The 27,454-nt window shown below is 40.1% G+C and overlaps 1 protein-coding gene across 10 annotated transcripts in view; it reads left to right on the top strand.

The window, feature by feature from the left end:
- Positions 1 to 27,454, top strand: part of MEGF11 (multiple EGF like domains 11) — a 293,459-nt gene that overhangs the window by 197,386 nt on the left and 68,619 nt on the right. For all 10 annotated transcript variants that reach the window (XR_012776302.1, XR_012776303.1, XM_075506381.1 and 7 more), the window contains exons 10-11: positions 1,234 to 1,446; positions 9,606 to 9,780. Coding sequence is in view for 8 of the 10 variants with exons in the window: in XM_075506381.1 (XP_075362496.1) it covers positions 1,234 to 1,446; positions 9,606 to 9,780 (388 nt within the window). In the remaining 2 variants the exon portion in view is untranslated. The remainder of the gene's footprint in view (positions 1 to 1,233; positions 1,447 to 9,605; positions 9,781 to 27,454) is intronic.

The raw sequence follows: 27,454 nt of genomic DNA, 5'->3' as shown, positions 1-27,454 counted from the left end.
ATCACACATTAATCTTTTATTGCTGATCATTATATTAACTCTCACCTGCCAGCTGTGAAATGACCTGCAGAAAGACATTTAACAATTGCCTCTATCCACTGAGTTTACAGTATACACTTTAATCAATGCTCAGGCTTAAATTAATGCTGATAGGCAATTTCCAATATCTGGCATCCATGCGATAAGGGCTTTTCTGGGCTGCTTTTTCTTTTTTTATTAACTGAAAAGGCCTATCTGTATTTCACGGTGGATCATGTAAACTGTAGTACTGACTCATTGCAGAATTTTGAAACCACTGAATTATGTCAAGCACAGAATCAGTTGCTTTCTTTAGGACCTTAGCTGAGCTTTTCAAAGTAAGAAATATTATGTGCACTTAAACTGCTTGTGTAGGACAATGAAACAGACTTTTTGGCAGATTTCATAATGTATCCAGTAGGGAAATATTTTAAACAGTCGGTGGACGGTGCAACTTAAAACAATCTGTGTATAGTGTTTGCAGGTTCCATTTTTATGTGTATCAAATATTAAAAATGTTGGCAATTTTGGAGAAGATACTACACTAAGGAGCATGAAAGTGATTTGTCTTGAGATTTTACACTACTGAGCATCCCTGGAGTAAGAGATGAAAAACAAATTTGAGCTTTAGTTACTCAGAACACACACAAAAGACAAAGGAGGAGTATATATTCTCCTAGTTGGTATAAAGCTGGTACAATGACAGCATAGAGGGAAAGTAAAACTATACGTTGCTGGAGAACAATTTACTCAATATTGCTTAATAGACCACATTCCCTTTCAATCCTCATTATCACTAAGAGGACCGTATGCTTTTAAAGAAGGTGCACAGTCCTTCTGTAGTAAAGAGAAAGCAAACAGATGTTTGGGTTTTTTTATAAAGTATCTTAGTCTATATCAATTTCTTATGGTTGATGAATGGAATTGTCATGGTTCAGGAAACAAGAATGCACTTTGTTAACTAAGGTAATATTAACTAATGCAAATTTTGCAGGATATAATTGGACAGAGATTAATGCACTTTCAGTTAACAGCAATTTACATGCCCAAGATATCACATCACTCCAATGATATCATCAGTTCACAGTATATTACTTAAATAAATGAGCAATGATTTTGTACTTAATTCATTAACAAAAACATTCCCGTGTAAAAGTCCTAAGCAGACTAGACTATAGCATTTAATTGGATCCTGTCTTACATATTTCATTGCAGGTGTCAAGAAGAGTGTCCTATTGGGACATATGGCTTTCAGTGCACACAAAGATGTGACTGCCAAAATGGTGCAAAGTGTTATCATGTAAATGGAGCATGTATGTGTGACCCTGGATTTAAAGGGATTTATTGCCAAGAAAGAATGTGTCCAGAAGGGTTTTATGGCCTCAAATGCAACAAGAGATGTCCTTGCAATATTACCAACACTCTCAGGTATGTACATCATGTTATATACTAGTGCAGGGACTGGTCAAATAAAAGCATTGGGAAAAAAATCAATTAACTACACCTACTCCCTTTTTCTCTGTAGTTTTAATTAAGAACACAGGCAGTTCCTCTGGATTGCAACCTTTGATTTAAATGACCTCAGGTTTGGAACCATGAGCCTCAGTCCAGCCAGCTACTAAGCGTGTATCTGTTAACTATTTAAACAGTTCTGCTAAAATCTGAAACAATCTGACATATGGCCTTATCCTGTAACTGCAATCTTCTAGACATAAGAACTATCATATGATGCCCATATGTATGTATAATAACCCACTGAAGTTTAAAAAATATAGATATATTTACTCAAATCCATCATTTTGGCTCTTTTTATGACATGGGTTTTCTTGTTAGATCTATAGACAGCAATGGGACCTTCAAAATGAAACCTAATTTGCTTCAGTTTATGTCTCGTGGCAAATTACCTTGTTGAAAACACTTGAGGCAGATGTATAAATAGACTGAAATCAATATCTCCAAGTCAGTCTATGGAACTGTAACAAAGTCGACATTGTCAAAATAGACATCTCTCCTCTTCTCATGTGTGACTATTTTTGCTCTTCATTCAGTATGTGTATGTGTGAAATAGTCAGGAAAATAAAAATCAGGGAAGTATACCTAAAATGGAATAAGCCTCACTTAAAAGATCACGTTTCGATGTTTTATTCCCTTTTGCTTCTTTTTAGGATCTGATTTGAGGTCCTCATTACTAAGAGCTAGAGCCACAAACAGCCTTGAGTATTTAACATGAGATAGGTTGAATTTACTTTCCCATTGCAGGCTTCAGTAAGTTTTCTGAACCCTGAAAAAAGGAAGAATTTAAGACTTTTCCCTATTATCCTATTTGTTACCTTTTGCAACTCCTTGCCTTGTAACTGACTGCTGGAATTGCTGTTTGGAGATTCCTCATTCCCTCACATGCAGTAAAGGGAGCCTGGACAGCAAAAACCACCCTGGCCTGAGCTATTCTGATGGACTAGTGTGCCCACATTTCCTTACCATGCCTGCGAGATGCTGAGCCCCTCAGCTCCCACTTGATTTCCTCCTTTTTCTGTCCATTACTGTTCAGCATTCATAGCCAATTCAGGATTGTGTAGGCTTCAGAGGGAGGTGGGCATAATTCATGCCCAAGCAAATATGGCCTTGATACGGACATTCCTCAATTTTAAACCAGACAGGTAGGGACCTGACTGTCTTGCTGATGATTACAAACCTAGCTTGCAATCTTGCAGCCTGCTAAAATATAAACACTCTCCTCAATTACGTATGCAAGCAATACCACCTAATTTGTGTGCATGCACACCCACGCACATACGCACACACAAACACTTCAGGCAAATCTGTTTGTGTGCTTGAGATAGACTCTATTTGTCTCAGTCTTGGGAATAAACAGGTGATCTTTCTTGTGAATTCAAGTTCAACTGTGAGTGGTGAGGTTTTGCTTAACTGAAAGTCAGAGCTCACAATGGATTATTTAAAAGCCTTGTAATTCTGATTGTAAGAGTCCTCTACAGACAGATAGCTCTAGCTCTATTGGGTTTGACAGCGAGGATCCAAAGTGTTTGACACCTCAAAGGTAGCTCTGTACAACAGGCTTCTATCACTTCCGATTCTTTTGTGTATCACGAAATCACTGCAAAACATAACATCCCTAAGGCATGAGCTGAGCATTATACACAAAAGGTTAATGTTGTGTCATACTGAGGATAGGGGATGTCTCAAGAATTACTGCAGAGTGAGCTAAGGTATAAATTCCTGCATGTCACACTACTCTGCAGTACCTGCCAGTGTGCATGACTTAAACCTGTGGTAATTACAAGGTAAACTGCTCCTCAGTGAAAGCTGTTCTTCATGTGTACTGGAGGGTGAGAATATGCTCTTGGACAGTAGCTGACACAGCGTGTCTTCACCCCCTCTCCTAGCCTGCAGAAACCTGTTTGTGTGCCCATTTTCCCAGAAAGGTGTAAACAGAGTGGAAGGACTACAGGCCATGGGCAAGGCTGAGCTCAGCTGCTGTTTCTCTGCTAACTGCTCAATTATGTGGGGGAAGATAGTGGGTTTGAGGGTGCAAGAATTCATCCTGGGTTACTCAAAGAACTACCTGGGAGATGCTCTGGGGATTTGCCAGAAGATCCTTCCTGAAAGAACAGACTAGCACCGTCCAGCTGTGAAGAATGGTGAGGTCTCAAGTTTGAGAGAGCTCGGAAAGGTGGAGGATCGAATCCTCTCACAGCTCTTTTCTGGGCATGTGGTCATTCTTACACACCGTGTACCTGACCTGTGCCTGGTTGCTGTCTGACAGATATATTTTATGCCTTCCCTCCCATCACTTCTCCGTCAGCTTCACTTGCAGCATCCTCTGCTAAGATGGTATCTCCGTTTCCTTAATAACTGAGTCTAGTCTCTCCATTGATAAAATCTCCCTTTTTCCTACATCTTATCACTGCTGTTATGGAACAAAGAGATATCAGCAAGCTGTAGATCTGTAAATGTTCTTTCATTCACCCATGGTATTTCTGCTTTCCACTTTTCAATGAGCTCCTCAGAGTGCTGTCAATTTCTGAGCTGAGGAGTGTCAGAGTTGATGGAAAATGACCTTCTCCAAAAGCACTCCATATTCTGAACAAATCTTTTTACTGATTGTTTAACCAGTCCCATACCGCATACTTCTCTTCCCGCCCACCTCCTCCCATTCCTCCCCTGAATTTTTATCATTACTGGAACTGTGGTCTTCCAAAGTGATTAATTTCCTGACAGCCATCTATTTTCCTCAGGAGCAGTTTAAACTGTTGGCTACTTGTTGCAATACCTAAGTGTGTAGGATAATTATATAAACACTTGAAAGAAGGTGAGGGAAGCTTGCTTATTTCTGTCAATGGTTTTGACTCATTTGATCCGGTTATTGGAGGGCTGGTGGGAACGAAAAGTTCTGGGGACTTTGAGGAGCAGGTTGGGGAGGAACATTAAGAAATACACAATCAGCTTTTCTATTTTCATAGATCTATCTATTTTAATGTCTGAAGAGACCAGTGTGATCATCTAGTCTAAGCTCCTTCATAGTAACAGCTGAAGAACATCATCCAATAATTTCTGCATCAAAGCACGCTGAAAGGCACTTTGTACAGGACTTTTGAACAACCCCAGAATTAGGTAATTTAGAATGTGCTGGTGATTTGGACTGTCCTTCCACAGGGAAGCATACACCGGTAAAAAATTTCCCCATGCAAAAAGCCTATGTTGAGACAGTCTACAACAGTCAGAAAGGCATAATCCTGGCTTGCTCTTCCAAAAAGCAGAGAGGGAAATGAATAGCTCGAATGGTCTCAGCCACCCACCCTTCCTGAACACTGGTGTGGAGCCAGCATGTGGAGCCATATGCCTTTAGTAATGTCTTTCCCAGGTCAGAGACATGAGAGGGAAGGAAGACACAGTGACCTCTTAAGCCTTGACACTTTCCTACTGTGACAAAGTCTAACGAAATGGATAGATCTCCAGAGGCTCTAATTATTGCCTCAACACTGAAAAGTTTGGAAGGACCAAACTCCATGGACCTTACATGAAGTTTTGCCTTGACCTAAATCAATAATGCTCTTGAATGAGGCTGGCTTTGAAGATGTGCTGGACTGAAGTAGTGGCCCTACAGTCTCGTTGTGGCTACTTCTTTAAAAACAAGAGGGCATTTTAGTAAGGGAGACGGAATGTTGTATCGACACTAAAAGACAGAAAATACTGTTAAAAAAGGATTAGGGCTGTTGTTAATTAAGATGAAATGACTGGTGCTAGTGTATAAACAGAAAGTCAGGAAATTCACTGGGAAGAAGTTGTTTTGGCTGAAAGATGTGTGGAGGACAAATTCAGAATTTGGAACAGACTGTGCTGTCTAAAGCATTTCTTTTCCCAATTTGCCTTAAGAAAGTTAAATTACCTGGTTTCCTCAGATTTCCTCAAAATTAGATGCTTAGAAAATGTAAAGGTCAAAAATTACTTTCTGTTTTTCAGTTCAGCTAGTAAATTTTAAAAAATATATCTTTTATTGCCATTAATGTGGCTAAAAAGCCAGGGATCGTACAGCAGCTTCTGAACTGCAGCAAGAGCCATGGAAAAATTTCCTTCTCATGCCACGTTGTGCGCTGTGGACAGCTTCCAGTTGCCACCTCTACTTGGCCTAGTGCCAGAGAAACACTTGGCTGCTTGCATTCACTCTAGGTTTTCTACACTATTCCTTCCTGTTATGCAAGAGATTTGAAGAAATAAAAGTTGTTAAGAGTCGATGCAAAATACTAATGTATAATGCTGCCAAACTCTTTCAAGAGTGTAAGGTTCCCTTCCTGCTTGCAGCAAGTGGTTGGAAAGCAGATGTTAGTGGGTTTGCCTTCTGGGATCCTTTCAGAGGCCTCACATTGTCTTACCCATCCGTTAAATGATCCTTCTCCAGAGGAATTGTTTGTGTTTCTTAATTGCAGTTTATTGGTGGCATGGAGAAGTGCCTTACACATGCTGCACCCCATGCTGGCAAAATGTTACATGGACTCGTGACCTTGAAAGGTACATTCAGAACAGGAAGGGAGGAATTTATATGAGAAATTCGCATTGCTAACTGTATTTCCTATTCTTTGCTTTAACACATTTGCCATTAAGTGCCTCAGACTTTTCAACTTCAATGCAGCTAGCATTTAGCTCACTGGATAGACTGGATGCATAGAGAGCTGGCTGGATGATAGATGAGTTTCCTAGCTATAGTTATATGTCTAGGTACATAGTTTAAACAGAATGAAATTTTACAGAATACCAATATAATAAGAGAGAAGCATTCTTAACTCACACATACCTGCATACATATACTATTTCTACATCATGAGGTGCAATATATTTAGGATGTAACTCTGATTACTTTAATTACTGGAATAGTTCATACATACCAGAATAGAAAAAACAATAAATAATAAAACCTTAGTACTATTTAGTGATATCAGCTGCAGATCTTAAAAGGAATTCCAAAGGGATGGGAAAGATGAAGGCAGAAAGAGTAAGTTACATGGCCAAGATTCACTGGCAGGATTGGGAAGAGGACAGCTGTCTTCTGGATTTTGGTTAAGCACCTAAATCACAGCCATCTTCAAGTCAACACTGCATCAAGGCACCTTAATTGTCAAACAAGTGTTTGTGATTCAGGGCATTGTATTCTTTGTATCTGAGACGTATCCTCTGTTCCCTGGTTGGATATAGCCTGCAGCCTCATTTCAGACCTAGCTATGTAGGTTTGAAGTCCTTTTGCCTGTTACGCTACATAACACTATGGTGTGTTAATGTTTGGCTTGCCAAAAGCTTTGGAAAGATTTATTCTGCTACTGTCAAGAAGTTTCCCTTCCCCTGCTGTACAGCCTATTCACCAACTGTTGCTACCTACCCAGAACTATTGTTATGGGTACCATAACTCTGGAATTTAATGTGGAGGATTTTTCCTAATCCTACAATGCCAGCACTCTGTAAGACAGCAAAGGCTGTCTTACAGAGCACTGAAGGACTACAAGTTTCAAAGCACTGAAGGACTACAAGTGCTTGGCCTAGGAGAAAAACAAAACTCTGATATGCTCAGGCTGATAATAAAATTGTTCTTGATTCAACAGGAAGATTATATGGATGCAGGGACCCAAACATCTGCATTGGACTTTTCCTAGCTCAGAGCCTCATAAGAGTGGAAAAAGGCTTTAGGGGGGACAGAATATGGTCTCAACCTTCTACTGGACCTTGTTTTGGAGTCCAAGCCCCCTGCCTCCTGCAGACACTTCTGCAAAGCCTGTTTAGTTCTTGATTCTTATTTTAGTGCATGTTAGGATGATTTTTAGTCCTTAGTATACAGCTTGCATCCCATGCAAAAAACCTGTCCATTTTGATGAAGGAGCCAACCTTGGAGTAGAAATTCTTACTGAGTATAGTATTTTCAATTGAATTGTCATAGACTGATTCAAACTGCCATGATCATACATTACGTTTGAAAGATTTAATTTAGCCAACAGATGCAGTTCTCATGGAACCGTATGATACGTGCAGTAGTAGTGAAAATAGAGGAACAAAAAATCCACTTTAAAATATTTCTTTGATGTTTAGCTTTCTGCTCCTATTAGATAATGATTAATAGATGCAGAGGGGGAAAAAACAAGCTTTTATTACTTTCATCTGAATGTTAAGAGGTGCTTTGTGAACAACCATAATTTCAGGGACTGCTTTGTCAGAAGAATTTCATGGATGGTAGTTTGTTAAGCTGATGAATTGTTTTAATTAGTCAGTAAAACACTATTTATGATGAAACATATGACACTCACAAAATTTGATCATTCGTAGTCACAACAGTATGTGACTAACCTCTCCTACCAGTAATTGCCAGAAACATACTTGGAAATTACGTTTTATGAGGTTACCTTGAAAATTAACATATACGATATTAACTTTATAGGTGTAAAGAAACCCATTCAGTCATGTCTGCAATTTTAAACTATAGCCATAAATAATCGTAAAGGAAAATAAATACTTTCTATGAGGCAAAAAAACAGGGGACAGGTCCATAGAGGAGTGCCACCTTGCAGAACTCTATTCTTTCTTGTTCTGAGACTAATAGAGAAAATCTGATTTGTAGCAATATTATTTCTCATCTTTCTCACTGAGGGCTAGACAGTGCTATTATGGGACAGTCTTGTGGTGCAGAGGCCCTCAGAGCATACTGAGCTCTCAAGTGAAGCCTTACACTACCAGCTGGCCTCAGACAACATGGGATCCTTTTCCAAAGATCAGATTCCCTCTCCATACCCTGCTCTCTCTTTTGACCACCTCGTCTCCCTAAACTAGACATCCCCCTGTGCTCTCCCTTCCCATCCCCCAGAAACCTCCATCTCTTCAAACCAGGATTTAACACATCTCCAGCCTTCCCCTCCTTTCCTAGCCCGCCGCCACAGCCTCAGCATGGCTCTCCTGCTGTGGGAAGTTAGTGTCTGAAGGAAACCAGGGAGATGCCCTTTCTGTTCGTAGAAGAGAAAATGGTGAATAAAGATAAACTGTTTTATAGCAGGAGGAAAAACGGGGTAAGTCTGTCACCTACCAGATGCAGAAGGACCAGGCATTGTCCGGTCTTTTGGGCTTGATTCTGCTTTCTACTTTTCTCTCTGGGTGCTCTCACAACAGTGTAGAATTGTCTGAATAGAAATGAAAGCCAGAGGATTAATGTTGGGCAGCAATGCTCTTTATTCAGCATAAAGGAACTTGACTCATTTCCCTGCACAGCTGAGACTTAGTCCCAGGGCTCCTGTTGACTCCTGCCCCAAATAAATCCCAAGGCTTCAGGTAGTGATCAGTTCTGTTCACTATGGCTGAATATTCCCTGCAAAACTTTTTTTCCAAGGAGATTTTTCCCTATCAAAGCACTTTCCTTTCTACCTCTCCCTGCTAAACAGTTCTGCTGAGGTGGCACTCACTTTTAAAACACAAATCAGAATAGCATAGCATAGCATAGCATAGCATAGCATAGCATAGAATAGCATAGCATAGCATAGCATAGCATAGCATAGCATAGCATAGCATAGCATAGCATAGAATAGAATAGAATAGAATAGAATAGAATAGAATAGAATAGAATAGAATAGAATAATTTGTGCCACAGCACTCGGGTTTATCTTCACAACTCACTTGGTTGCATTCCATCCATTGGAATTTCTCCTAACCCTGAATATCTTTAACTGACTGTGTTACAGCCAAATAGTATGGCACATATATGTCATACAACAGGATGGATCAATCATGTTGTTTCACGTCAGTAATCCAAGGCACATTGATTTGAAAATAGAGAAGCATAAACTTCAAAAGTGTAAAATTACCAGTGCTGTGGCAATTCCCAGATGTTTGGAAGTGGCATGCAAGGCTGGTATTTAGCACCATATTCCCTATTCACTTTCTAAGTTATATGGCTGCTCATGTTCCCCATCCTTCACAGTTTTCAGGTTTGTTCTGTTCTTAGTGTGACTCTTGCTGGCATTGCATGTAAAACATTCTACTGCTGTTTACAGGCTGTATTTTTCTTTCATGTCCACATCTCATTAATGCCTGTCTGTCTTCATTAGTTGCCATCCATTGTCTGGAGAATGTAGCTGCAAAGTTGGCTGGGCTGGACTCTACTGCAATGAAACTTGTCCCCCTGGATACTATGGCGAAGGCTGCCAGCTGACCTGCCCTTGCCAGAACGGTGCGGATTGTGACAGCATCACAGGGAAGTGTACGTGCGCACCGGGATATATGGTAAGTGAGAGCTGTGAATAATGGGGCATTTCATAAAGTACCTGCATAAAATTAAAGAGGATTTTAATCTGTTTTTAAATAATATTTGCATAAAAGTGGCCAAATGCAGGTAATTTTTCCCCATTCTATTATAAGTCCACATCATTCTCCTTTGAGCAGTGTCAGCTTATTACTTCTAGTTATTTACTTAAGATCAGTATTGTAAATTTATTACTGTTATAAGGATAAAGACGTGGTTTCCCATCGTATTTTCTAAGTCAAGACATAACAAAAAAGATGTCAGATTATTGTCTGCATGGAAGAGCAGAAAAAGAATTCTCCTGGCCTTTCAGCATGTTCCTTGTCAGTCACACTGATTTTAATAGATGAAGATATTTTAAAGTGTTACAAATGATAGAGCAATTTATGTCTTTTCTGAGCATATATGGCAGGTGTCTTTTACCTGAGCATCAGAAAGAGCTCCAGACATTCTGAGGTAAACAAGCATTACATTTTATAGATGAGATACAAAATGGCTGAAGAAATCAGCCAAGATGAAACAACAAAAATTCAGAATTAACAATTGCCAGGCTGCAGCAGAAAGTATTAGGACATGGATCACAGAATCACAGAATCGTATAGGTTGGAAAAGACCTCTAAGATCATCGAGTCCAACCGTAGATCCACGTGTCCAGTCCTGCTCCGGCTGGGCAGAATGGAACTCTTGCTAGTAAGTTCCCTGGTCATCCATATATGAAGCACCTCTTTACTTCAGGAGCACACCATGGAAGAGATCTGCAGGCTATGTTTAAGAAACAATACTTCCTAAAGAAAAAAAATTATTTTCAAGAGAGAATTCCACCACAACTTCATTAGCCGTTGTCTTTCTGTAACTTGTGTCCTTAATTTTACATGATCTGTCCCCACAGGCCTATCTATACATTTTGTATACTATTATAGTAATTATTAGTTATAATTACTAAGTTTACTAGAAATCAAGCTTCAGATTTAAAGAAGTTCCCAATATTTTTAGAGCTTCCAAATTTAGCAGCCAACTAGAATGTGCAGCCTCCTAGATGAGTTTTACCCTCTATTGTTTCAAGTTACAGCTTCAAAATGAGATTAATAACTATCTTCAAATACTAGGGAACATGAGATGTGATCTTTGACCATGTTGTAGCTCTTTTGATTTGCATTTATGAAACATGGTGGACATCGTACCATGTAGCTTTAGAAACAACAGGAGGGGAATGGCATGTTGGGTCTGGACAGCAGAGCAGCCACATCCTACCATCAGCGCCCACTGCAGTGTTTAGGGTTTTCTTGAAAAAATGTTCCAGTATTCTGCAGGGGCATATGCTGCTGTCATCTATAGGGGAAGGCTGCACAGCTGTGTGACAAGATCCATAGTGTGAGAGTCCTATATGAGATGAGTGGGATGCTAAAGCCTTTTTAGACTCCCTCCCTTTTAAATCCACACCTGAGCTTGTGATCACCAACTGTCATCTCCAGAACTGTGGAACTGGAGTTATGACTTAAAGACACTTTTGTTCTCTGCTTCATGTCAACAGCTGAACCTGAAAGTTGGAGCTTCTGTCTAATTGCCAGGGATTCTCTCAATGTCGGGTATAAACAGATTTATTTAGGTGTGAGGGGTAGGACTGTCAAAAGCATCTATGCAAGACACTAGTACTTAGAGGCGTGAAAAAAAGAAGAAAAGGGCTTTGATGTTTGATTCCCTACTCACACTAACAAAACCCAAGAATTTATCTTCTCTATACAGTGATGATACACAAGTATTAATATAAAGTGGAGGAAAGAATGAAGGCGCAGCATGTTAGTAACAAATGCAAAATAAAAAGATATCAAGATCCTCTTTCTTATCAGGAATGCTGTTCAAGTTTGCAGCACAAAAATATTTTGGGACCCTTTACTGTACACATTTTAAAAAAAGCATAGATTGTGCGATATATATTGCTCCAAGACAGTATTATTGCAGGCATGAAGCCTGGGAAGTTCCTATTGCATTGCTTCAAAATAATATTTAATCTCATAATAAAGAGCTTTCTTGCATTGACATTTAAACAGCTTGGTTATTGAGGATAGCTCTATAATCACTGAAGCATATTTAGGCATTAGTATCATTGCTCTCTCATAATATACTATAATCTCTGGCAATTAGTCCATGAGGGGAAGTAAAGCCTTGAAATTGCTAATTTATTGCCTCTGAAGCATATTTGTCATTCGTATGCATGCCAGATGACTTGAGTTGCAATGGTTCTTTCAAATGCTAGAGAACATAGGCTGCAAAGAAAACTTGACAGGAACCTTTACTTCCTACCCCAGAAAGGCGGTGTCCTGCAGAGCTGCTCTTGCTGTACGCTCCATCGGCTGGGCAGGGAGAGGTGTCAGCACTGCTTCATGACGCAGCCTGCAGGTCATGTGAAAGATGCTGTGGGGCCAGAACCCTCTCAAGGCTTGAAGTGGCTTATCTCAACGAGACACTCAAGACCAGACTTTGCCTTCAAATATGCATGCCGTGCCTTTTGCTGAGGCAATGGGGAGCTTTGCCTGCGGGTAGAATTTTGCCCTTGAATTCGGCTAGCCTGCAAGCGAGTGGCGCGACTGTTCATGAATGCAGGATGTCTCTTTTGGCAGTGCTGACAATAGAGTGATGCTAATACAGAACTGGGCAGAGCTAATTATTCAGAAAAGCCATAAATGAATCCCTCTTGCTTTTTCTAGCATGAGGCTTGGCTGATGCAGCTACAGGGTCAGGAATTTTGCCATATGATTGGAAAGAATGAAAGTGGGATCAACATCTTTGATTTTCCAGAAATGTTTGATCTCCACACGATTTTATACAGCAGAGCAGGCTGAAGGGTTTCTAAGCAAGGGGGGAAGGAAGAGAATATGATGGGACATGGGATATAACTGCAAAGCCTAACTGCAAAGGCAGAGAGGTTGGACCCATAGGACTTTTGGGTTACTGGATGCCTAGAAAACATAGTGACCAAGAAATGACAGTCTTTTCCTGACAAAGCAGTCCTCCAGCCCACTTCTTTTGCACAGATGGCTTGTTTTTAACTGTGCCCTGCCTCGGCTGTGTCAGGGCAGCTGGGCAGGGTTTCAGAATGAATCATCTGCAATCGCAGCCAAAACAGGGACATTTTGTTGGGATGCAGAACAAGCCATTAAAAACACAAAGCATCTGGTCACCTTTATTAAATGTATTAAGTAGAAAGGCAGCCATCCCATAGGTTGACATGTACGTGAGCAGAGCACTTAATTTTTTGAAGTTAAGCAGATTCAAGTTTTAAAATAAAAATGTACATTGTAGCTCAGAAAATAATACATTATTTATTAGCTGTGACATTTCCAAAAATTCAAATGCCAACACTAAATATTGGTGAGCTTGCAGTGTTGGATAGAATTTCAAAACATTTTGTCTTCTTTTTTTGAGGAATACTTTGGGTCAGACTCAACAACATTTGCACATACCTAGCTCTGAAAACAAATTACACTGTTGTAAAGATGTTATTGGGTACCGGTACAGGTTATTTGTGTGAGGTTCTGATATGCCTGTGCTTACGCTAGGAGATTGCTCTATTTTAACTGTATGGGTGTCTAAACCACAGTGCAGACATTGTGTGTAGATTTGACTAGGGTAGCTGAGAAATCCGAGTGATCTACAATCATACCCAAAACAGCCCAGTTCTTGGAGGCAGCATACAGGACAATAAAAACAGGATAGTAGGGGCAGAGGAGACACAAGAAAATCTTCTTCCCCAAAATCACAGAGCATGTCTAGAGCTAGTCCTCATATGCTCCAGCAGTAGAGTCCACATTGCAGGCCTGTTGGAAACCCTGTACTTATTGCATCTCACCTGTGAAGGGAGGATAAATGTTGTATCAATTTAATTAAGATGATTGCAGGGAATCATCATGATAAGCATGCCAACAGGACACTTCCCTGAAACTGGTATTTTTAATATATTTGAGGATTGCCTCTCAGTACTCATGTGATGAATTGCCAGTGATGCTTTTCTGAAGAATGGTTTTGAAAAGCCGTTCTGCTGCCATCTCATTTGGGGCAAGAAGGAATCTGATAAACACACAGGGAGTACGCAAAGATTAGCCTTAAAAAGTATACAGGGAGATTCTTGACTGGTAGAAATTAGATCCTTACTCCCACATGCAAATAGTCTCTCCTTGCAATAAATTACTTGGATGCAATTATGGGGGTGGTGAGAGAGGTTATACTAACTTGCACCTCCCCCTCCTTTCAAATTCTGCTTTAAGATGCTCTCTTGCAAGCCCACTGAAGTCAGCTGTGCAGTAGGGACATAAAAGAAATCAGGATTTGCCCTGTCCTCTCTTCTTTTGTTTTTGGTTCATTGAATTTTATTCCTGTAATTCAATAAATGTGGTGAAGAAGGCCAGAGGATATGAATTAAATATGACAGGAGACCACAGGAATCCTGACCTTCTGTCTCATAAGGAAATCTTGAAACCAACCCCCTGCACGTACCTATCAGTGTTCTAGCCACTGAAATCATTATAAATGCTATTGAAATACAACTAAGTTCACCTTCTCCATTGCACAGCTAATTGCAACTTTCCTGAAAACAGTAGCTATCTAGAGACCTCATCCTGTGATATGCCTTTGTTTCTTTATGGATGCTTTGTTTTCTTCCTTTGAAAAATGGATTTAACTTCAAATGCTTTCATTCTGTCTATTGTGGCAAGGAGATATGTAGTTAAAACATTTCTCAGCCCAAGACACTCTGAGAAAACTTTAACACTTATCTATAGAATGTGCGGTCAGCTTTTACTTCAGCGGGCACTTAGGTCTATATTTCACATCTAGATGACAGAACTTATATTACTTTAAAGAGTTCATCTATTTATGCTGCAATTTTTTGAAGACCTGTCTGCTTTTATTGAACCCTGCATGCTGGCAAGCAAAGCTAGCACTTCATCACCAAAATGAAAGAATTCATTTTGACATTTTTCTGTTCCTTGACTATATTGGTAGATCCCATACAAGCCAATCACAGTACAGGAAAGTATGGAAACTATAGGAGTGACGACCTCTTACTAGAAGGTTTTTCAGCTTTTGGAATGTCACTTGGATTCCCTAAGACTTTCCAAGATATATCCCAGTCCTGTGCATCTATAGCCATTTGCATCTTCTGTTGACGTTGCATCAAAATTGCATTTTAAAAGCATAATAATGCCTTTCAAATATATCCTTATATAAGTGCTTATGTATATATATCTCTGGCTGAGCTCAGTGGGAATCTGTGCACTTAAGGACTGAAACACAGGCTTAATCTGGGTCTGTAAGTCCATAATTTTGTCTAATATGCCAGAGTTTCTCAACATAATGCTTTCTCTACCACAGAGGTATAAATTGCTTCCAATATTTACATGTACATGCCTGTACATCGGAGTAAAAGTCAATCCCTGTACACACAATAAACAACAGCTCAAGCACTTAGTAAAAATAAATGTATATTATAATGCTATAAACCTATTCAAATGCATAGCAAATGTATAACAAACTTTATAATGGATAATCTCTCAGTCAGTACAAACACCTACACACACAGTCTCAGGCCAGTCTTAGTCTGCTCCATGCCTACCCAGTGAGTAAAATGACTAATTTACCCTTCTACAGAAATGAGGAGGACCATAATTTTGTGTTACCTATAGAGGTCACATGGAACTTACAGGTCCAGTCTGTTGAGTATTCCAGCCATGACTGGCTTCCTTCTGGTGCTTACAATATCTCTTGTTCCCTGAAGAAAACATACAGAAGAGAAAAAACAATCTTTCCCTCTATATTAAAAAAAAAATTGAAGTCTGCTCTCCTGTCCTACACCTTTAAAATGCTCTCTGTTGTCTAAAAGAAAAAAAAAAGTAAATAGAAAGGAGGACCTTATCTTATCTTCAGCTGAATTTTCCCTGAAGGACCAAAATCCCAGGTAGGTCTGGAGGAAGTTGAAGAGTCTGGAGGAAGTTGAAGAATCATTGCCTGTAGATGTTTTCTAAACACTCAGGGTTGAAATAATACAGATTTATCAGAATATTCCCTCTCTTCTACATATTTGCTTTCATCTTTATTCTATATGTATCATCCTTCACCACTTCAGAAGGAAGCAGTAAAAAATGAATGAAACTTCTTTGTCTTATAAGCCCCTGGTTCAGTAGTAAAGTGATTTTATAAATTTCACAAAATTCTTAATATAAAAAATGAACCTAAGGTTGGAGATAGTGGATCTGTTTTGGGGGCTTTAACTCATTTAAATGATCCGTTTCTCTTTGAGATAATTCCAAAAGTACTTCAGTGGAAGCTCATCTCAGAGCAACAGGGCACCTCATCAAAAGGTTTAAAAAGAAAAGACGAGGGGAAAAAATCTTCAATAGAGTCTGTGTCCTTTTATCCTTGATTTACCGAGCATATCAGTTACCCCCCTTTGTTAAGAGCTCTTTTCATTTACAGGTATAAAATAAATTCAACCATTTTATCAAGATGTTCTTGTTACCAGCCACCAGTATAAATTTTACTTGCTGTAGGTGGGGAAAAGGTTTTCTGGCACAGCAGTTGTCCAATTAACTGGAGTATTACAGGCAACAGAAATAGTTTGCCCAGTCTCATTTCATGAATTACCTAGATGCACAAGGAAGATGCATTTTCTTCTCACTGGTTTCCTATTTGTATTCATAATCCAATGTCTCAAAACCATTGTGAATGGCTAGCAGTAGTGGCAACGGGTACACAAAAAGGCATCCATACTGTGCAGATGGGTTTGAGCGTAGGCTGTAGCTGGGAGTGAGTGAATTATTAATTAATAATAAAAGTAAAACAAGTTGTCCTATAAGTAGTGGAGCTAAAAGAGCCTTGTTTTCCACCAATTTCTATCCTTATCCCCCTGGCCTTTCCTACCCCACTGCAGTAACACTGTCTCTCTGTCAGATCTCCTATGACATTTTAGCTAGCAAAGGACATTTAGATGGGCTCATGGACCTCAAATTCACATAATCCCCTCGCTGCATAACCAGGTTAAAAGTACCATGCATTGCATTCCCTAAAAAGGAAAGGATTTTGCCTGAACAAACACTGACTATTAAGTCATGACATGGAAGAAATTGATTCCCGTGCTCCCAGCCTTTGAACTCTTTCCTATTTATTGTTTTTCCTTTGTTTCCCCTCAATTATTCAGAAGTTCTTAGTAGACTTCATTTTAAGATGTTTGGGAATATCCTTCTGTAGCCATGACTAATTCCTCAGCTGCCCTTGAGGTAAAGAGACATAGACAACGGAAAAAGAAAACCAACCTAGGAGGACTATCACTGGTGATCCAAGAAGCAGCGCAAGAGGGAAAGTCCCTGCTTGGATACAAAGAGAGTAGTAGGATGCAGCTGAAGAAACAGCAAAAAGACCTGGCAGTTTTGAAGCGTTCTGAACAGTTTTGAGATCATTTTGTTAAAGTCGGCAAGAAGGAAATGCAGTGTCTCTGATAACAGATATCAATGTGAGTTTTACGTCTGGGGGTAAAGTGAAAGACAGGCATATGGGAAATTCAACTAAAATAACTTTTAAAAAATGGAAGACGTAACTGTGCCCTTGGAAACCATGATGGGAAAAGTTAAAAATTATATTCACATGGTGCTTGAAAAGTGGATAAAGATGAAAATGCTATTAATTGTGAGACAGTCAGTCATAATAACACAATCAGGTCCTCTATACTAACTATGGCTGCATCCTAGATCCCCTTTTCCTGGTTCTGACCTCTGAGGAATGCACTGTCCTTCAAACTTGCATTTTCTAGGTGTCTTCTAGGTGGAGATAAGTCTGAAAACTCATCTGACAATTTTTTCTAAGCTCACAAATTACTTCACAAATGGATGTGGAACAAGAAGTGGGCCACAAAAAATACTCTGTTCCATACAGCCTAATTAAGAGTGAGCTGGAAAATTGGTCTTGAAATGAAAGAACTGTCACTTTCTAGTTGTACAGAAGTTTTTCTGTCAGCTGGGCTGCATGTTGGTAGGTCTGAGTTTATTAACATAAATCAAAACATCTCATGCCCAATGTTTTGGTATATTCCTCACATAAATACAGCTGGTCAGGAATCATTTGTACCTATCAGGATTTTTGCATATTCACAGACCAGAAGAAAACTACCTCTAAATTGCATCTTGGTATCCCTTTTCATTGATGACCTCTTAATTTTCTTACCCACCTCTCTATCCATACAAAAGTACATATTTATGTGCGTAAAATGGCTGTACCTTTATTTTTTTGTAGGCCATTGGGACTAATAACAGACTATGAAGTTTTGCATCCCTAGGCTACTAGGTCTGATCCAGGCCAGGTCAGTACAGATTGAAAATTATCTTCTCTTGGCTGTGCAGTGGCCTGCGTGAAATGACTTTGGTCTCGGTCCAGCTCCCTGTGGATCAGTATGTACATCACAAACCGCATTTCTATCAGCAGCGATTGGCAAATTTGCTGGCAGACTGAGCCATTTTACCATTTTAACTTCACAAACCATTGCTTCAGGTCAAGCTTGGTGGCGTGGCTGTGTGATCCATTTCAAAGGCTCTGTAGGACTTTTTCTGGGGACAAACAGCACAGGCACTCAGAGCTTTTGGGACAGCACTCTTCATAAGCATTGCAAGGCACCCAGATTGTACTGCAGCCACCCAGATTGTACTGCATCTTTCTTAAATGGCAGGTGCCTTTCTGACAAGTCGATCCACTTCTGAGATGGCCCTGCCGCATGTAGACTAGGAAATTATGAAGATCACCTCAATGCAAAGAAACTGGATGCAGGCTAAAACCAGTATTTCAGTAACAACTCACAACTGGATTCTTCTGGCTCTGCTCTATTAAAGGAGAAGATAGCTTGCATTCAGATCCCAACGGGGAAGATCATTATGGGGAGGCCACCTGTGTATTCCCAGGCTTTCAAACTAAGCCGCTTCCCTATTGATTTTTGTATCAATGAACCAGGTGCTTGCTGCCTATTAGGCTTGTTGGTGTTCTCCCCCCAGAGCTCGTATTGACCAATTAGACATTTCTGCTGGAGCACTGGCAGCCACAGCGTTTAGGAGCCTGTGTTTTCCTAAGCCCTGACAGTGTTCGTGTCAGTGCCTGGCTGCATGAGCCATAATGAAGGGTCTTCTCTCACTTCAAGGGCATTTGTTGTACGCTTTTGAGCAGGTGAACTATTGTACCGGAGTATTTAACAAGGTCACTGGATGCACAAGACACAGTGGGTCTCGCTCAGTTGTGGAAACTGCATCCCTTTCTTTGAATTCAATGGCATTTTTCAGACCCTTTTCATTTTGTTTGCTCGCTGTCTTATCAATGTACAAGCTCCAGAAATTATCTGTGACAGCTCAAATTCTACTTTGTCGGCCCAAGTTTACCTGAACACAACTGCTAGCTTCGGTAGGATTGTCCCAGGTATACAAGAGTGGAGTTTGTCTCAGTGACTGCCTCTGCTAATGAGAACTTATTCAGTCACACACAGTGTCTATAATTTGATAAGAACTGTGAGCAAGTCCCAGGTCTCCTCCTCTTCCTTCTTATATTTACTTTTACTTCTGGGGTCTGCTGCAGTTTTATTTACCTGAATAACTCCAAAGTTTTCATAAGTGGGTCCAAAGGAACCAACTTCATATAGAAAGCCTGAATGCCTCTGCCTTTGTTGCTAGTTGACATATTTCCTGTACTTTATCCTTAATTGGCAATGTGGCTATGTCAAATTGCATTTCCATTCCTGTAGCCTCATTCAGAATCAGTGGAGCTCAATATTCTGTTCAGACTGAGTTATTTGATCTGAATTTTGCAGAGGAATAAACTGCTTGCCAATAGCAGTGTCTCTTTTCATCTATTAAGCCTCCAAATGTATATATCTTTATCCACACTGTCGGTGGATCTATGCATAAAAGTGTTGGTAGCTGACTCTCCCGGTAGTTCAAATTGCAAACTGTCTTCATTAAAACCACCTAAGTATAGGGTTTAAGTCACAGGTTAGTTTTTCATTTTATTTTCTGTCTAACTACACTGTCAAAGGAAAAGACTTTATCCTTTACAATCAGACATGTATAAATGGAAAATCCTGGTGTGTTTTCTTATGCCAAAGAGCAACTGAAATTTTACCAGATCTTGAACTCTTTTGCTGTAGGTTTTTGGATTTAGGAATATCTGTGAAAGTTTGAAGGGGATATCTGTTTATCTGCCTGGGTATGATTGCCAGGTTATTTACCAGCTTTTCAGAAGGTACATCGCAAACCCCATTAGCTTAAAGTTGACATATGTTTTCTTTTTTAGATGCTTGCTTGTTTTGCTTTGATCCTTTCACATGTGGATCATGCAGCTCAGAACCAAGGTCAGCCGCAGGTGTTAGCATCATCAGCCCCATACCTGCATAATTTCCATCCACATTGCTGTTTCTGTGGCTTCAGTGCTCTTAGCAAGAGACCAGCTGAGGATACCTGCTGTGTACAGCACATTTAACTCCTCCTGGACTCAGTCCATCCTGTCTGTGTGAACAAGAGTTCAGGCATGCACTGATGTACTGAACTTGTTTGGCAGCTTCTGCTACAGAAAGATGCAGGTCTCAGCTAGTGACCACACCGGTGAGAGCAGACAGTGTGCGTGGCAGGGAAGTTTAGATTTGAGACTATGCTTGGACATTATCCTTAATTGTATAGTACAGCTGTAGAAGAATTCTGAAAGAAAGTTTGCAAATAATGCAAAACGATTGGGATTGTCAAATACAAAGCTAGTAACGAATTTGAGGAAAGGTTTCATGTTACTGAGTGACTGGGTAGGTTGAAATTCAGTGTTCAAAAATGCAGAGTAATAGGCAACGGGAAAATAACGTTAAGTAAATACACAAAAGGGGAGTTCTAATTTAATTCCTACCATTCAGGGAAAGAGATCAGGCAATCACAGCGGATAGTTTTCTGAAAAACTCAAATGAGCGCTCAGCACCAGTGAAAAAACAAACGAACGCAGAGCGCCAGATAGAATCGTTAGACTGATCAGGAAGAGAACAAAACAGGATGGAAAAACCATTTTTGTGGTATTGTATAAATCCATAATATATCTAAATCTCAAATTACTGTGTACAGTTTGGCTGATTCCTGCTTACAAAGGATATAATGGAAGTAGCGAATGGTGACAAAGATCATCTTTTATATGGAATAGCTTCTATACAAAGAGTGACTCGATAAGCTAGAACTCAGCTCAGAAAACAGATGGCTGAGGACGCATACGATAGAGATCTATGGAACTGTGGATAGTGCATAGAACATGAACAAGGAATGGTTATTTACTATTTCTAATAACACAGGAACAAGGGGCAACCAATTAAATGATTGCACAGCAGGTTTAAAGACAAAGATAGTGCTTTTCACAGAATGCGTAATTAAATTTTGAAAAGGCTCCCATAAAATGAGAATAAGAGAGTGGGATGATTTTGCTTAGAAAAGGGTTCACTGAGGGTAGATATGTGAGAGGTCTCTTACACCATGGGGGAAGGGGAAGAAGGAATGCATGTTTGCTCTTTATCACAGTATAAGAAGTTTCCAATTAAAAATCAGGCAGTGGATTTGAAGCAAACAAATAAAGTTAATTTTTCTGCTTTGTATTTATAATTAAACTGTGGATCTTCTTGCCAGGCGATGTCATAGAGCCTTAAAGTATAAATGATACCTTTTATTTCCTGTTTTTGCAATATCCTTTTTGCAGAACTCTTCAGACTTTTCAGCCAGAGCCCAAATTTATTATTGCAAAAAAGTCAGGAGGCGACAATTATTCTACAAGGTAGATCTTGGACTGTGCCACTCAGGCTATGTGGACAGACCAGAAACCATCTCTAATTTCCAGACAAAGTTACTCCCATAAAATAGCTGGTGCAGAATTGTCATAGCCAGCTCTGAATTCTCACTGTGAAGTACACTGTACTGCACTGAAATGCTTCTCCATATTTCCAAATGGCTTAGGCTTCTGTTAGCCACTGGTCTATTCTGCCCAAATCTGAGAAAGAAAATGAAGGAACTGCACATAGTGTGTTAAAATCTGTCCTTTACCATAGTGATAACTCCAATTCAGACGCCTCCATTTAAAAAAGCAAAAGAAAACAGCTTTTTTTGTCTTTACCAGTAGTATTCAAGGACTGCAATTTAGTATTTTGACATACTTAGCTAGCTTCTGTCCCACAGTTTGGACACAAGTAGCTTGTGGATTACATCATGAAGAGCACGTGTACCAGGTATATACTTCTCAGGCATGTAAATACTTTCCACCAACTTGAAATAATGCATATTTTGCCTGGGCCATTTTACCTTTTAGGACATTTAATTGTGATATAGCCATGTTTTTGGAGCATTTTAGAATAGCAGCTGATCAAAGTTGATTATAGTAACAGCAATGAGCCCCACAGATGTTTGACTCTTTATAGCTTCCCCAGAGTTAAGTTTAAAATATTCTGAGAGTTTACTCCCTGCCTTACCTGAATAAATCTGAAGTGGCCCTATTCCAGATTTAAATTGTTTTGACTAAACAGAGGACTTGGTTATCCAGCTGGCCCCATAATGTATATTAGTAATCCTCCTGATATAGACATGATTGAACTGCCTTGATAATATATCTTCCCATTAACTAAACCTAAACCCATGTATTATAGAAGTTTTCATTTCCACCTGAAATATCTGCTCCATAAACAATCTCCCCAGCTCCACTGTGAACAGAATTAGGAGTTTGTTTTTGTATCTTGCCCTTATGTGGCCAACTGCCGGGGCTGGCCGAGCTCTGCACACCCACCTGATTTAGCTGAACACTGACCTCCATCATGTTTTTTGAACTGTGCATGGCTATGTTGCTTGTACTCCATTACAGGCTGCCTGTGGGAGGCTGTCCTCTCAGGTATGATGCTCCGTCTCACCAGATGTAATGTCCCGAGGAAATGATGTAGGAGTTGTTTTACCCAGTCTAAATCCAATCTCCTATTTTTGGAGAGGTCCCTCCTGGATAAATGTGGTTTCTGATATTTTATTAGGTGAAAAGTGCTGACTGTATACAAAAATCTTGTTCAGAGGTTGATGATCATCTTTTTTACTCTCCACACTACTTTCCTGGTGAATACATTTAATTATATGATGCTGTATTCATTGCCTTGCTGACACTAAAGTGCTCTGCAGTGAAGGCCTAAATACTAAACCAGGCAGATATTCAAGCATTGTAAAGTTAGTCTAGATTTTTTTGCCAGCAACAGTGCTACACTGATTTACGGGAAGTGGGGGGGAGGGTGCTATCTCTTGCCTGCTCCCTTTATTGAATTCTCTTTCTTTTTTATAATGCCCATATTTAGGTGGCTTGAACAGTAGGAATGGATTTTTTTAATTGCAGATAACTGACTGATATTGGGCATATTTTTAGTGCAAACTAGAAAACTATTCCCTGGTGGTGAGGGGGATTAGAGTGCTCACTGACAGAAATCCAACTCAGGTTTGCTGAGTTTTAGTATGCAAAATCCAATTTTTTAATTAAAGTTGTATTTGCATTTGTTTTCACTTGATTTCATGGAGGCAAAAAACCCTCACAAAGCTAGAATTTGCTGCCTTTATTCTTACAGAGTACTGCTCCACTTCATCATCAGTTTTATTGTGCCAGATCATTGTTCCTTTTGGATGTATGAAGCATGTTGGAGCTAAGATGCTGGAGGACAGGAGAGTACTGAGATTCTGTGCACCTTCCGCTTCAAAAGATGAGACCTATCTTGCACACACAGTGCCTATTAGTTTGCCTGTGTGGGTTTACTGTACGTGGACCATGTGGTGCACGCACATGAAAAAACCCTCTCTGTGCCTGGAACGAGGGCACCCAGGGCAGCTCTGCTGCCACCAGTGTGGCCAGTGCAGCTCACCTCCATTACCTCTTTCCCATGAGTTAGTGGGACAGGGACATATTCAGACACCAGACCTCAGGGCCCATGCCCTGAGTTCCCAGTTTGAAAGGACCCTGAGCTAATGTGCAGTGCCTGACTCCTTAGATGCACAGATCCTTGCATCCTGCACAATAAATCCCTCACAGCTGGGATTTACTGTGCTGGAAACTACGAGCTCTGTGCAATTATTTCCAGCTCTACCTATGCATATATGGTGTCCAGACTGAAAGGCTGCACAAGTTCTCCAGTCTTGATAGGTACAAATTATTCTCCAGGTAGCCAAATCCTAAGCAAAGGCTTTCCTAAGCTGTGGCCAGAAGCTTCCCAAGGTGCCTGGTCAATGTGATGGGGAAGGTCCCTTCTGGGAAGATGGATGGATAATTGTTGCTCTGAAACACGTGCAGCCCTGGGACCGTAGGCTGAGTACTCCTTTTTTTGAAATAAAAATAACCCAAATATAATGTTAATGTATCTCGGGTCAGTTGTGAGGCTGTGCAATGGGAAACAGAAAAACCCAGATAGCGGAATGAGAGGCTCTAGGGGTCCGACAAGCCAGAAATGAGAATCTGGCCCAGGTTCTTCTGTGGCCTTACTGAGGGAGTAACGTGTTATGCCAGTAGCAGCCTGTAGCAGGCCACAGCAAATATATTTGGGTTTATAAAATGGGAATCCACAAAGTTCAGCCAGATTTTGTACAATCAATTTGGAAAATAACAAACCACAGCTACTTTGTGGTAACTTTTACTCCCCTCACATTCAGTGCTCCCAGCTTTGCTTCTGTGTAACAAAGGCTTTGGCTATAATCAGTAAAATGAAATTAAATAGTATTCAATAAAGTACTGTAAGTACTTAAAATTAACATTATTTATAATAAATTTACTTACTAATATCTTTATAACAAATAAAGTCTCCATTTTGTTTGTGTCCATGTTTTGCTGAATACTTTTGATCAAACACCAAATTTAAGAATTATTATCAGGATGACTAATTTGGAACTTGGCATTTACTGTGAAATTTACTGTATGAATTAGCATATTAGCACAAATTCAGAGGTGAAATAAAATGCTGACATCCATTTGTAAATGTTTGTAAATCCTTGTAAGATTATAGGAAGCAAAGCAGTACGTTATTCCCACTTCCAAAGGTAGCTGTGCTTGGTCCTTATGGCATGTCCAGGCTTTACAGTATGCTCAGAGGACTGTGATGCCACTGAGGTGCAGATTGGGGAAAGCTTTGCAGGTGGCTGTTGGAAGTGCTTTTTGTCTTAATGAACGACTTCAGCATTCAGGACTGCCAATGATTGTGTCTTTGGATGAGTCATGAGCTGTAAAGTCACTTCTTAAACATAAGGAAGCTCCTTCCCATCCTTTCCACCTTACCCCATCTTCTCCCATAAAAAGGGCAAAGGGAAAAGGAGACTGAGTGAGGTCATCAGTGGTTTCATTGTGCTGTTTTAGATGTATATCAAACTCTAGCATAGCCACATCATATAATGTTACAAAGTGGGTAAAGGAACATTTGTCAGTTCTTAGTAACAGTGATTACCTGCAAACTGAACGCTTGGCTTGTTCGGGGCACAAGATCCTTCCCCAACCTTTTTTCTGCATTTTATCATTAGCACCAATAATAGCATCTGCAGGGAGTAATTAGTAACACCCAGAGGGGAAAGGAATTCTGCCAGAGGACATCATTATGTCTGGAAAACTAAAGATGCTGTATCGTAAGGTCACGAATAAATTGCTTGAGTCTAGGGTGGAGGAGAAGACCAGTAAAAGTACAAAGTTTCCTACTGCTGCTAATATACTTATGAAGAGCACATTAATTTCCACTGGAACACCATTAGGGAAATTAGTTTGTTCTGACAGTTTGTGTTGCGGGATACCATATGTTTACCTTGAGGGAATGTTTGTGGAGAATCACTTTGGGTTAATTGTAAATGTCACAATTAAATAAGTAAATATACAGAACTGTATCTGTGATCTGCATCAGTGCACAGAAACGGTGTACCAGCACACTGATGTAGCACGTAATGTGTGTACGTATAAATATATACTTTTACGTACCAAATCCTTACCAATCAGCTTATCTGGACACACAGACATCAGGTGCAAACAGCACCTGCATTTTGTCTTTCTGATCTGTTTATCATTACATACATATGGCACTGCACCATGCCCTTCTTTCTATTTAATGCCTGCGCTGCGAGCTCTGAGAAGTGAGTGTCGAGCTTCCCCGTTGCTGGTGACAGGTGTTGCACCTCTAATTCATCTGGCACAAAAACGGGCAAGGAGGGGGAGAGGGAGGAAGTCAGAGACCGTGTTAAAAATCTCAGATTAGCTGGAGTCGCATTGCAGATTACCGAAGGTTCAAATATGTCGCCTTTCAGTGTTGTCAGTCCCCCCTAATAATCTGCACAGGAGTTGAGGATTTTCAGCACCTTGACAGATTAAACCTTAAGAACACTCAAACAAACCTGTCAGATAGGTCTTTATCATGCAAACTTGAGGCCAAGTTCAATAACAGCCCTGTTAGTCTTCTGCATTGCAGAGGCCTTGAAAAATTGATTTTCTGTTTTGCCACTGACTTCAGTGGAACCAGGCTTTAGCCCTCCAAGGCAAATTTGTTCCTGTAGATTGTAGCTACTTCTGAAATTCTTAATTTCACATCCTTAAATAGTCAAACTTTGAGAGAGACCAGGTATGGGTGCAGACTTTGCTGGGTGTTGTTGACCATTTCTGGGTTATTAACTCCCCTTATGGTCTGGGAAACCCTTTTTTTTCCTTTGAAAACGCATTTCATGGATTTAAAGGCCTGATCCAAAACGTACAGGAATAAATACAAATCTTTGTATTGAACACCGGAAAAGGATTTTAAAGGGAGTTGGTCATTGTTTACAGAAGGAATGTATTTTTAACAGAAACAAGAAATCTAATCTGTTAGGGCAACATTAATCCAGGAAAAACACTTTCTGAAGTGTCCAGAGCTTGTTAACACAGCTAACACCTAAGGCAGCAGTGTGTCTTTAAGCTCTACTTATATTGTACAATAATAATTTTTGTGGAAGAACATCTTCCCCTCTCCCTGAACAGAAACAAGACATATTATTGACGGCCATCCGGAAAGATATATGCTCTGGCTCTCGTGAGTCTATTAATATTTGATGCTGATGGATGTGAGCTGGCAGCCTGAGTTATTAATGGAGTTTGGTTCCTTGGACCTAAACCTCAGTACGTAGGGGAGAAATAACAATAACAAGAACTGTATGCCCAAACCTCTCGTGGTGCTAGAAAGGTCTATCATTTAGTTTCAGCAACAATTAGTTAGTATTTCTGAAGTACTTAAAGGTATGGAAGGTCATATATGTGGTATTAGTTACATTACTGCCACCATTCTTTTTGATTTAAAGCTGACTTTTTAGGGTCTCAGGGATCACAGATCCCCCCATCTGTATCTTTGCTATGTTGGGATACTCCCATCAGATTTGGATTTCAAACAAAAAAAGGCTGACTCGTGTTAGCTTCTGAGCAGCTGTGTGAAGGTGTGGGACACCCTGTCCTTGGTCGTACTGAGGTGCCATCTTGCAGGCGGGGCCTGGGAAGGTGTAATGCAAAGCAGAGGGCAGGAACATGCTCCTGCACACACGGAGCTGGGCATTTACTGGAGCTGGCCCAGATCCCACATCCCGTAAAGAGAGTTCTTCCATTGATTATGTTAGAGTCAGA

This window comes from Mycteria americana, chromosome 6, assembly GCF_035582795.1.
Source record: "Mycteria americana isolate JAX WOST 10 ecotype Jacksonville Zoo and Gardens chromosome 6, USCA_MyAme_1.0, whole genome shotgun sequence".
NCBI lineage: Eukaryota > Metazoa > Chordata > Aves > Ciconiiformes > Ciconiidae > Mycteria > Mycteria americana.
The sequence above is the reverse complement of the archived record's forward strand: the minus strand, read 5'-3'. Positions and strand labels throughout refer to the sequence as shown.